The sequence below is a fragment of the Plectropomus leopardus genome, chromosome 6 (genome assembly GCF_026936395.1).
Source record: "Plectropomus leopardus strain MGB_pleo_1.0 chromosome 6, ASM2693639v1, whole genome shotgun sequence".
Lineage (NCBI taxonomy): Eukaryota > Metazoa > Chordata > Actinopteri > Perciformes > Serranidae > Plectropomus > Plectropomus leopardus.
The window spans coordinates 21,777,533-21,789,706 of record NC_142181.1 but is presented as its reverse complement, the minus strand read 5'-3'; the positions used below and the strand labels follow the sequence as shown (position 1 = coordinate 21,789,706).

At 40.2% G+C, this 12,174-nt stretch overlaps 1 protein-coding gene across 4 annotated transcripts; it reads left to right on the top strand.

The window, feature by feature from the left end:
- The first annotated feature begins 133 nt into the window (after positions 1-133).
- On the top strand, positions 134-10,031 carry sptssb (serine palmitoyltransferase, small subunit B). Of its 4 annotated transcripts, none has more exons than XM_088078983.1 (3): positions 134-4,465; positions 4,577-4,675; positions 6,665-10,031. In XM_088078983.1, the coding sequence occupies exon 3, from the start codon at positions 6,673-6,675 to the stop codon at positions 6,913-6,915; it is 243 nt and encodes an 80-aa protein (XP_087935109.1). In that variant the 5' UTR covers positions 134-4,465; positions 4,577-4,675; positions 6,665-6,672; the 3' UTR covers positions 6,916-10,031. The 4 variants fall into 4 exon arrangements, with proteins under 4 accessions (XP_087935109.1, XP_087935110.1, XP_042342938.1 ...); XM_088078984.1 differs by having other exon boundaries at positions 4,574-4,675; XM_042487004.2 differs by lacking the exon at positions 4,577-4,675.
- The last annotated feature ends 2,143 nt before the right edge of the window (positions 10,032-12,174 follow it).

Sequence of the window (12,174 nt, the reverse complement as noted above, 5' to 3'; positions counted from 1 at the left end):
TGTTTGAGGATATGAACGACAGTAGCTGGGTCCTGAACCCATTCTGCATTCTAACTCTATAAAGTAAGTACTATGTGTGACGTCAGGTGGCAGTATTACTGCGACTTTGAAAAGCTACTACCAATTAAACATAAAAAATGTTTTCTTCTAATATTTAATTAGGACCCACGTCCCAACCAGTGCAAAAACCCTGTTGAAACAGAAAAAATATATTTTGTGCATTGAATTGTATTTTTAGGGGGTAACCGTGCTCAAAAAGTCATGGAACTTTGCACAGGCATCAGAAGTTGTGAAAAATTAGACATTTTATAGGTCTCTGTTTCGGGTGTCAGAAAATGGCTCAGTAGTGCCCCCCCAACCCCTGCCCCCCCCATAAAACTTCAACAAGTTGTGGTACATTTAACCCAGCAGCATATTGGGAGGCACATGTGACATCCCAAGACTTAAAAAAGACTCTTGGAGTCATACCCTACAATTTTATCCTCATTCTGCAATTATATTTAAATCTCTTTTTAACCACTGCAAGGAAATCCTTTTTTGTACAACTAGGAAGAAGGGCATCCATCAACAGCACACTCAAAAATCAGTGCACACTCTCTACTTTGAGTATATTTTGCCACTTGAACACAATGCATACCTGAATAAAAACAGTATGTAGTGATTACAGATGGAAATTAGCGCTACGCTAAATCTGGTGCAGCCATCTTTATATTCTACGAGAATATTCAATGTCTCTGCACACTGTCCTGCTAAATAAATAAATACAAATACAAAATTTAATTGTCAAATTATCTGTTGTTTATATCCACCAGAGGGAGCTTTGGGCCAGCTAACAAAAGAGAGGTTTTGCATTCAAACAAACAGACTCAGCCTGTTAATGGTGTCATTTGGCAACTGTGTGCATTATTCAAATACTCGTCCAGCTGCACCACCTTTGGCAGCCGGAGAGGGAATGCTGCGCTGCATTTTGCTCTGATATGAGCTGAAGATGCAAATTCGAATAAAGGCTGCTCTGAATAACAGTGATGTCCTCACATGATCTTAAGTGACTTACAACTGATAGGTGCTGCAGCTCATGTGTAAACAGTTCTCTGTTCTAACATGTCACCATTTATACACCAAAGGTACACACAGACACACATCCAGATGTCAACGCTAGTGTCAACTCTGTAAGTGATATAATTAAAGTAATACATTAAGTTCTTCAATCATGGTCATAAGTAATGGCTAATCACTTTCAAACTTTGGACAGACTCGATATTTTCTGATATCCAGTCGTCTGGTATGTAATCTTCTTGATGCTATTTTATATTAGGTGCACATTAAAGGATTAAATCAAAAGACAATGTAAACAACATAAAATGTAATGTTATAAGCATACTATAAACAAAAAACTCTCTAAAAGTCTCATGAAAAATAACTACAAATAAAGTTTCTGTCTGTGTATTTTGGTTCTCAGAAAATTGTTAAACGGTAATATAGATGCCTATAATGGATCAAATGCTTAGACTAACCCTTGTCAAAGACATTTTTGAGCAACTCAATTGGAACAAAAGGTGACTTGTGTTAGACTGTTTGCCTCAAAACTTCTCTGGAGTAATTTGAAATGGCTTTGACGAGCAGTGTTTTTAATAGCGAACTTTTTGACCCCTGATCGTTTATTTATTTAAAACCATGAATGTTCCTCACACATGGTCATCTCAACATCATGAAATCCAAATTATAATTTGACTTAATAGCTAGTAATAATAAAAGTTAATAGTTTTCTTTTTTGTCTTTTGTCTGATTAAGAGCATGTAGCCCAAAGCGTCACCTCGGTGGTACTTCAGTTAAATATTTATGGGAGCATAGTCTAGTGTGCAGACTATTTTTTTTGTTCTTGTCTTGTATTATCCCTTGTATCGTCTTTTGTTCAATATGATGTCTGGATGTCAGTGCTTTTGTAAACTTTTTGTATTTCTTTTTGTCACCAGGTGTAATGCATGGCTGTGCAGACCTACCAATACGAAGCTTTATGTAATTTCAGACACCAGAGGAATGTCTGTATATCACAGGGTGTATTGGTCTGTGTGTCATGTCTCACATTCAAACGTGAGGAGGGAGGAGGCGGTCCTGTTTTTCACAAACCTGAGCAGGTTTTTAATGGTAATTAGATCTACTTGGGAAAGTGAATGAGCTGAATCCCCTCTGGGTGTTTTTGTGTGTGGGTTTGGGCAACCTAGAGTAGGGGTTCTCCTTTTTTTTCCAGATCACCCTCCCATTGACCTGATTTTCTCTCCATCTTTGCATGTGCACAAACTGAGACCTTGTGACCCACATGCTTTGTCTCTTGTCCCCTTTACCTAAACGCTTCTATTAAAGGCCCATTTTCTCTCAGGATAAGGAGACTGACTACATGATGGAGGATCTTTGATTCCAAACAACACCTGAGGAGGCTGATATGAATACTAACTGTGGAGTATCAGGACAGTTTATCCAAGGAAAGTCCATGTTTATGCTACAAAGAGATGTTAAAATCCCTGCAAGAGGATTTTTTTTCACTCATGCAATGTATCTAGCATTTCAAACCAGTCCTCATCCTTGTGACGCTAACAGCGTATCCATACGTAACCGGTGCGCCACGTCGGCACTGCCCGTGTTTACACAATAAATAATGCATAATGTTGTCAAGTGCAAGAACTGAGCAGGTCAGCAAACCCTGAGCAGATCAGAGATAAGATTTCCTAACTATAGTCTACTTGTTCCCAAAACAAAAGGGACAGTTTCTCAGCTTATGCTTGAATTTCCTTTTCAGTCTTATGTGTTTTTTTTAATGGTTATCCTTTTGAAGGTTCAAGTTTTCACATTTAATCTGCATTTTTTTCATCTCTTGTTTAGGAGTGGACTTTGCAAGATAATGCTTTCGTTATTTGATGTCTGAGAGTGCATGGACATTGAAACCCATTCATGCTAGCATGATGAAGAAAAAAAAGATCTTGTGTGTCATTATAATGAGAAACTGAAATAATGACCTAATATCTCAAAAAATGTTTTGGGCTTGTTTTCAGTATTTTGAGATAAGTAAGTTAATGTTTTGAAATGGTTACATTATTTTGAACAGTTTCTCATTATTTTGAGATTCTGAGTGACTATTCTAAGAAGGTTCCTCATTATTTTGAAAGCTTTTCATTGTTTTGAGATTTCTAGTTATCGACTCTGAGAGTTTCTCAGTATCTTTAGATACTAAGTCAGTATTTTAAGAAAGTTTCTCATTATTTTGAGATACTAAGTCATTTTAGGAAAGTTTGTCATTATTATGAAGTTTTTTTGGATTTTGAGATAAATTAGTCATCATTTAGTCATCAGTTTTGTGTTATTTTAAGACATGTAGTGATTATAGTGAAATTTGATTATTTTGAGATAGTTTCTCATAATTTTGAGATGCAATGCTATTGTTTTGAGATACCAATACATTATTTTGAGATGCTGAGTAATATTTTGAGCGTTTGTAATTATTTTGAGATATTAAGTCATTTTGAGACAGTTTCTGATTATAATAACTGACAGGATCTTTTTTCATCACACAGGAAGAAATAGACGATCATGCACTACTATACATGCTGGCTTTAGGTGTTTTTTCAAGACAAAGATTAGAAATTTCTGTCACATTTGCAATTTCAGCACCTCACCAGTCACACAGCATGTTAAGCTCTCTGAGCTTAACATGAGAGATCTTATGTCATCATCCATCATTGTCACGCATATATCTGCCACCAAAAGCACATAAAAGTGTAGGCCAAATGAGTGAAGAGCAAAATATTTTTTTTCAGGGACAAATGGTCCCATAAATTCTGCATGCACTGATGTGGTTTTAATGGAGGACTCACAGCACGTTGCAAATATCATGAATGTAGAAAGTAGATCCTGTTGTTATAGCTCGATTTTTTTTTTGTTTGTTTGTTTGTTTAGTTTCAGTAAATAAATAAAAAGAGGAGGGGCTCAGCCTCGTTTAAGACAATCGTTGTGTCCATAGACTGCAGCTAAATATTAAGTTGTTAGAAATAATGTTTACATTCAGTGTATGATTTATATTAATCAATATTTGATGTCCTTCTTACAGGCTTGATAGCTAATAGCATCCCTCCACTGTGGTGCATACCAGTGTGCTGCCTCGGCTTGTTTTTCCATCCTGCTGCTGCTGCTGCTGCTGCTGCTGCTGCCGCTGCCTACGTCAGAGGTGGGACTGCGGCGCAGTGTCGGGCTGCAGCATGGTGGGACAGCTCCGCAGGAGGATGCGACACGGAATGAAGAAAGTTTAAAGATGCTGCACACAAGCAGCGGATATTTACATGGCTGAAACAGAGCTGCAAACGAGACACCGACTCCTCCTGTGCCTTTGATGCGAGGGCTGCTCTCTCTTGGCTGCGTAAACACACGCCGGCCTCTGTCCTCCTCGGTCACTCCACCTGCGTGATCTGCGAGCCAGGTGAGTGTAAGCACGAGTAGTGGGCGTGGTGTTATTCTCATAGTCTGTATGACCCACTACATATAGGCCAGCGGCAAACTGGTGAGGCAGCTTTTCGTTTACACAAAGCAGCGGAGCAGCAGCGGAGCAGCAGTGGGACTGGGCTGTTGTCTGGCGCTCGTCCTGTAATTATCTCTCAGTAGTCCAGGGGACATCACGTCGGCTGCTAAGGTGAGTCTAAATATATGGATCGGTTGTACACAACACAATGAGCGCATGAGAGCTAATATATCCCATCTATTATTGTTTTTATTAAATACAAAAAACCCCATTGATTAATAGTGATGACATATAGCAGCGCCATGTGCTGATCATTATTTGTTATATCATCTTCACAAGGAGTTTAACTTTTGCTTGAGTTCTTTTACTTTTTTTTTTGTTTTTTTTTTTTGCCCAAACTTGTTAACTGAGCTATTTATCAAGAGATCAGAATTAAGGGACTATTTTAGTTTAGATTAAAGCCTGCTACTCATCACCTAAAGTCTGTTGCTTCTAACTTCAGTGGTCCCACTGTGATGTTTCAGCAAGTTCATTTGGTTGCATTCTGTAGTGTAACATGTTGCTATTGAAAACGGACGTATTGGCTTTTTCCAGGCGATTACACCTGCACTTGTAGTGCACCTGTTGACCCCGCCCCCTACCTGTCTAGCAAGACCTGTTACTGCCCGCGGCTATGTAATCCTTCAAATAAACTAAATGTTGGATGTTACACCATAACTCCTGCAAACAAAGCTTTAAACAGCTCAGTTCTTGCGTATGTTAACGTGCATGTCTTGGCCTGTGCATGCAGGTGAAAAATCGCTTATTACACTCCTTACATAGCATTTATGTGTCCCAAGTGTGTGGTAACATGTATGTGCGCCAAGAAAATAAATGAAGGCTTTCAAATCCCGTGGGTTTAATTTCATTGGTGTTTCTCTGCCCACATAAATGAATCCTACAAGACCCTGAGATCCCATGAGGCCGGCTTGATTGCCCCCTCAGGGCTCTGCTTAAGGGGCAAGAGGTGTGCTCCTAATTCCTTTCACACTTCTTCATTAATATAAGCACAGTCCCAAGGACTATTTTTTAGACTTGAGGATTATTTTTCTTTGTGTACCCAGTTGTCCATGATAACAGTAAACAAAGGGCAGAGCATATCTTAATCTGGAAGCATCAGCATTTATGATTGACAATATAAATGCTATAGCGCCAGCGTTTCAAAAAGTAATCTTTTGTAAACATGGTAATCTGTATTTTGTCACAGAGTAAGTTCCTCTTGTTCAGGGTGTTTCCTCATTAAATTTTTATACTAAAGAGCAGGTTGTATCAAAGAAGTAAATCACATTGGAAAGTAGGCTAAGTAGATGAACTCAACTACTATAGGCTACATAAGTACAATTTTAAAAACTATTTTACTTGACTAGTACTTTTATGCTACTTTATACTTAAGCTTCATTCAGGGCTGCCCATAAATGGTGCAAAATGGGAACGCGTTCTGGAGTCTAGCCATGAGGGTAGGAAGTTGACAAATAATCAAATTCACCCTAAAGCAAAAAAAATATTTTATTTTGAACTGAAGTATCCACCATATGGCCTATGAAAATAATTAAAAGGAACATTTTGTTTATCATTGCTTGATTATTGTTGCACTTCTTTTTTTGTGTGCAAAGGTTGCAAAAGAAAAAAGAAAAGAAATGACCCAAGCCCCAGGAACAGCGCCAGACATTGAGGCAAATTTTATGTAGTGATCTATCTATCTACCTACCTACCCAACCACTCATCTTTCTGTCTATCTAAACCTAGATCAAACTACACAGTAAAACAAACAACTAACATACAACAAACAGTGTATGAATTGGCTTTATTTTTATTAACATAAACTGTAATGCATCTGTAATAAGAACTTTGATTTTAATATTTACTAAATTACATACTTTTTTTTATTTCTGCTTAGTAACATTTTAGATACAGGACATGTAGTTGAGTATTTTTACCTTGAGGTACTGACTCTGTTTGCTCCTAAGTGTGTACTTTTTCTGATATTACAACCCATTTAAATTCTTGTAATCACTTTCTTCCAAGCCCATTCTCTTACTTCCTCAGCTTCTGTCTTTTATCCTCCTTCATGCCATGTCTTTCTCACGACTTGAATCTCACCTCCATTTCCCCTCCGTCCAGCTTGCAAGATGACCTTCAAGAACTTTAGGGAGTACCTGGCCTGGCTGTACTACCAGTATCTGCTCATCACGGGCATCTATGTCCTGGAGCCCTGGGAAAAGTCCATCTTCAACTCCATTCTCTTCTCTGCCATCGCCATGGTGGTCTACACCTCCTATGTCTTTGTGCCCATCCACGTGCGCCTTGCACTGGAGTTTTTCTCTGGGATCTTTGGCGGCCAGCCTGAGAGCACTATGGCACTCATAAACTAAAAGACGAGAGAATATGGAGGAAAAAGAGGCAGCAATTGGGTGGATTAGCATTAAATAATTCCCCACAACTCTTATCTCCTAGAGCACCTTGTGCCCCTCTTTACACCACGCTCATCCCGAACCACAGTGGTCCGTCACCTCAGCTAATCAAGACTGAAAACATGAAGATCTTAATGGAGAAATCTGGAGATCAGAGCCTTACTATCTTCTTTACATCCCAAACCCTCTGGCCTTACCCCATGGTATTAGACATACGACTGTACATCACTTTCACATCCTCGCTGTGAAATGTTTTGTAAAATGTTGTTTGTCCTATTTGTTTTTGTTGGGTTTTTTTGTCAACACATGTCCTGTGTGAGTGCATACCACCTCTGGGTTTTGCATGATAGGGTCATACGTGGGTAGTACATTTGCATGCTCATCTCACTACGAAATACCACTACACTCACTTTTTTCATCGAGACTTCAAAGCTGCAATCTTTAAAAGGGCATTCCAGCAATTTAGTTTGTCACTTCCTGAAAAAAGGATTTTGAAAAACAAAAACAACTGAGTAGGTTATTGACTGGTTAATACCCCCATCTTTTAAAATCAGCACCCAAAGTTTGGGGTATTTTTCAGACTTAGAGTTGTGTTCGAAATCATCATTTACTATATTGTGCATTCATTTACTCTATTGTGTATTATAGTGTCTGAATGTGAAATGTATGCATTGTGTAATCGCCAGAACAAATGTTGGTATTGTACTTTTCTGCAAACCACAGACATGTAAAATTTCCACATTACTCTGTAGCAGATATGTTGAAACTTTATGTTTCTTTATGTTTTAACAATGCTGTGGTTCACATGGTTATATTTAGGCACAAAAAGAAAAAGATAGTTTGGTTGCACAAAGATGCCACAGATGTCTTGGCTTAGTTGTTTGTCATTCTTAAACATTGGTCTGCAGCTTGGAAGCCATCTTGCCTAGGTTTTACATCATCCAACATCCTCACCACCTCTAGATGACAAAGATAGCTTACATACATGTAATCAGAACTGCATCGGAAGTGGAAACATTCACTTTTTTTCTGTGTCTCCTCTCTAAAGTCCATCGTTTTTGAGGGTCCATTAATGCAGCGGAGGCGAAAATCATCTTGGGTTATTTTATCCCTCAGCAGCAGTTTGAGTTGCAGCATGGAAAACTGATCAGTTGATCTTAGCCGATCAGATTGAGGGATGAGAGAAAAGCAGAGTGAGTATATGTTAATTCTATACCCAGCAAAATGGATGGTTAAATTTCACTTTCACCACACCTGATGATCTACTGGTCCATCTGTGACAACAGTATGCTCTGTGCATTGTAAGAGTGGTGTAATGAATAACTGCACAGTATATATATTTATATTATATTTTTATTTCAATAGTGCTACAAAATCTTTTTGTGACAGCAAATGTCAAATAAAATAAAATAAAATATGTGGGACACCCAGGATTCTACCCATTCTAAATGATAACCCACCAAACTTGTTGGTTGACAGTTAATGATTGGTTAACAAGGGTCAACTATCAGTCACAAAACAACTTTAAATTAGCATTCCTAATGCAAACATTTTATTCTGGTGATTGGGCTGATGTATGCAATATAAAGTGCCCGCAAATAATCCAGCAAAAAAAGGAATGTCCACTTTATGGACACTCCTTTTCTTCTTTCAATCCCATAATGCACTTATATTTTATAGATGTGAAAATTACCATTGTGTGACTACAGCTCTAGATGATGACGATGATTTATACGTGTCTGAAGCATCTAAACAAAGTAAACTATTTAGTGTTTTATGTATGAGGAGTAATGAAAAAATGATCAAGAAAGTGATTTCAAACACAGCCTTAAGAAAGCTCCCTTCAGATCCACAGAAGTAATTACACAACTGTTTTACAGGCTGGGTGGGACTCTGTGATGACTAAACTGAACTTAATGTGTCTTTGGAGTGCCCCTTTAAATATGTGTGTGTCTGTGTTTGTCTGCTGCATCTGTGACGCCACGCCTCTCTGATAAAAGGGGAGTTGGTACTGATCCCAGCAATTTTGTGGCACACAATTAATGTTACTGGTTGATCTATGGTTTTGTATCAGAACCATTATCACCTTTTTTTGTTGCCTTTATGCACTGTAATGCTAACTGGTACACATTTCAAGTCATCATAGCTAATCTTTTAAGAGAGATTTGGTAAAAAAAAGCTCAAGCTATGCAATAAATAAAAGTGTCACAATCAGGGACCTGTTTGTGAATATTATTGATTTACTGAACAAAGTGAGTGTTAAAAAGAAATGACAGTGTAGATATGTGCCGAGCCCTCTCTTTATCTCCTGTTTTTTAACTGTCGGTATGTCAGGAAGGTGTGCTCAGTGCTGAGCATGAGCAAATATTGATACAACACACCTTTGTATTTTAGGCTCGGCTTTGTTAATGATGTAGCTTTACTTAATCAACAGCCTCTGAACTCAAAGTAGAAGTGTTTGTCGTGACATGCAAAATGCAAAGACCACAGTCAAATTGGCCTGAATGAAAAGTGAAGCCTGACTGGCCAACCAAAATAGCATCTTCCTCACATATAGTTGATCTATTGAGAACGAGCCGGTGAGAGAAAGAGTTGTAGTGTATCTGGTTGTTGTGATGAGCATTGCATTTAGTTATGTGTTTAAGATCATTTTTGAATATTTGTGCTTTGGGTCAAGGGCTAGCTGATTACTAATCATTCTCTCTAAGTTAAATTTATTTATATGGAGTTATATATTTATATACACTGGTAAATGCTTGGCTGGTTACAATGTCAATTACCAAACTTTTTTTGTTGATTATTTATATCTGTGTTCTCCTGTGGCCATAAATAATACATCATTTTTTCTGTTTTTTCACCTGAAAGTACTTTTATATTGTTCATTCAGTTTCAGTTTTTTTAGCACAGGAAAAGTCCCTTGGTACAGGAAACGTTCCAGACATTTCCTGTACCAAATATGAAGAGCTCTCTATAAAACTTTTTTCACTGTTCACCAAAATGTATGTTGCATTTATACATGATAGTGACACCTCACTGCATTATTCAGAAAATAAAGACATCTGACAATACTTGAAAAATTGTCTTTCTCACCCGAGTTTGGTTTTTGATTCAAACGTCTGTACATGTTGCTGGTTTGGAATATGTATTCATGCACAATCTCAAAGGGATAGCAGATAGTAGATTTTGTGAAGTGGAATTAAATGAGGTACAGTGAGGGCTATTATACAGAGTAGATGTTGGTTGAGCTCCTATTGAGGGACCCCAAGGCATTCCCAGGCCAGACGAGAGGGAATGGTAAATTGAGAGCTTTGCCTTTTGGCTCGGCTCCTTCTTTACCACAGCAGTTCGGTGGAGCGCCCGCATTACTGCAGACGCTGCGCCACACTGTCTGTGTCCACCTCACGCTCCATTCTACCCTCACTCGTGAACAAAACCCCGAGATACCTGAACTCCTTCGCTTCGGGTAGCAACTCTCCCCCCACCCAGAGCGGACAATCTACCCTTTTCTGGCAGAGAACCCTGGCCTCAGATTTGGAGGTGCTGATTCTCATCCCGACTGCTTCTCACTCGGCTGCAAACTGCCCCAGTGTATGCTGAAGGTCACGGTGTGATGAAACCAACAGAACCACATCATCTGCAAAAAGCAGAGATGCAATTCTGAGGTCCCAAAACAGGACCCCTTCCTCCCCCCAGCTGTGCTTCGAGATCCTGCTCATGAATTTCACAAACAAGATCCAACATCAAGGGACAACCCTGGCGGAGGCCAACACCCACCGGGAACATGTTTGACTTCACGCCGAGTATGCGGGCACTGCTCTTACTTTGGTTATACAGGGACCGGATTGCTCGCAGAAGCAACCCCGGTACCCTGTATTCCTGCTGCACCCCCCACAGGACTCCCTGAGGGACGTGGTCATAAGCCTTCTCCGAATCCACAAAACACATGTAGACCAGATAGGCAAACTCCCACAACCCTTCCAGCAACCTTGCAAGGGTAAAAAGCTGATCCACTGTTCCACGACCAGGACAGAACCCGCATTGTTCCTCCAGAATCCGGGGTTCGACAATTGTTCAATCTGACCCAATCTGCTCTTTTGAAAATGGGAACCACCATCCTGGTCTACCACTCCACAGATACTGTACCCGACCTCCAAGCGGCACTGAAAAGGCGTGTCAGCCAAAACAGCCCAACAATGTCCAGAGCCTTAAGCATCTTAGGGCGAATCTCATCCACACCAGGCACCTTGCCATCGAGAAGCTTTTTGACTACCTCAGCGACCTCTGCCAGGGCTATGGATGAAGATTCCCTCGAGTGTCCATACTCTGCCTCCTCCACGGAAGACGTGATGGTAGGGCTCAGGAGTTCCCCAAAGTGTTCCTTCCTCCGCTCAACAACAATATCCAGAAGTCCAAACAAACAAAACACCACTCTCCCAGGAGAACAATGGAGTCCCCAGTTTGCACCCTTTCCAGGACACCGTCCAGAGACCTCCTCTTAGCGACTTACAGCCACATTGAGGCGACCCTCTCATTCTCCGGGGAGAACTCCAACTCAGCGGCACTCAGCTGGGGGCTTTTGAGTATCTCCACACCCGCCCGGTCCTTCTCACCCTGGGAAGCTCTTGAAAAGGACAGAGTCCAGACAGGCACACAGTCCTGACAGGCACACAATGCACCCGGCCCTGATTTCCAGTCCTGCAGGTGGTGGGCCCACAGGGTGGTGCAGCATGTTATTTCATCGGGCTGAGCCGGACCGGGCCCCATGGCCCGTGGTTTCTCTGCTTAACATTTTGTGTCCGGATGAAAGGTCCTTTTTTAAGTGACTAAAATACGTTTTGCTCATGGATTTGCCGCAAACCCTCATCCCAAGCAGTGGATTTCTTAGCCTCTGCGGCAGTACTCGAGCTTGCTTCTCCAAACTGAGGGCATGTCGACCACCATGTACTGCTTGTAATACACTGACTTTTGGACAAGTACCTTATACAACCCAACTTAAAAAATCTATCCCTTCAAGTCTATTGTGCTCTCAGTTAAGCAGAGCAATTACTCTGAAATGCAAGAACAGGCAAAACAAAGGTCTATGGGTCGTACATTCCTGACACAATTGACTGTACCACATTAAGAGATTTCACACAATAAGAGGCAGAGCCACCAAACCAGTTCTCCCCAGACAGTGCAGGAATGAATACCCTGGGGCTTTGCTTTCCCTACTGCAGATTC

What these genes read in the sequence shown, in the direction of transcription:
- sptssb (XM_042487004.2), top strand. Translation starts at nt 6,673, where the DNA reads ATGACCTTCAAGAACTTTAGGGAGTACCTGGCCTGGCTGTACTACCAG.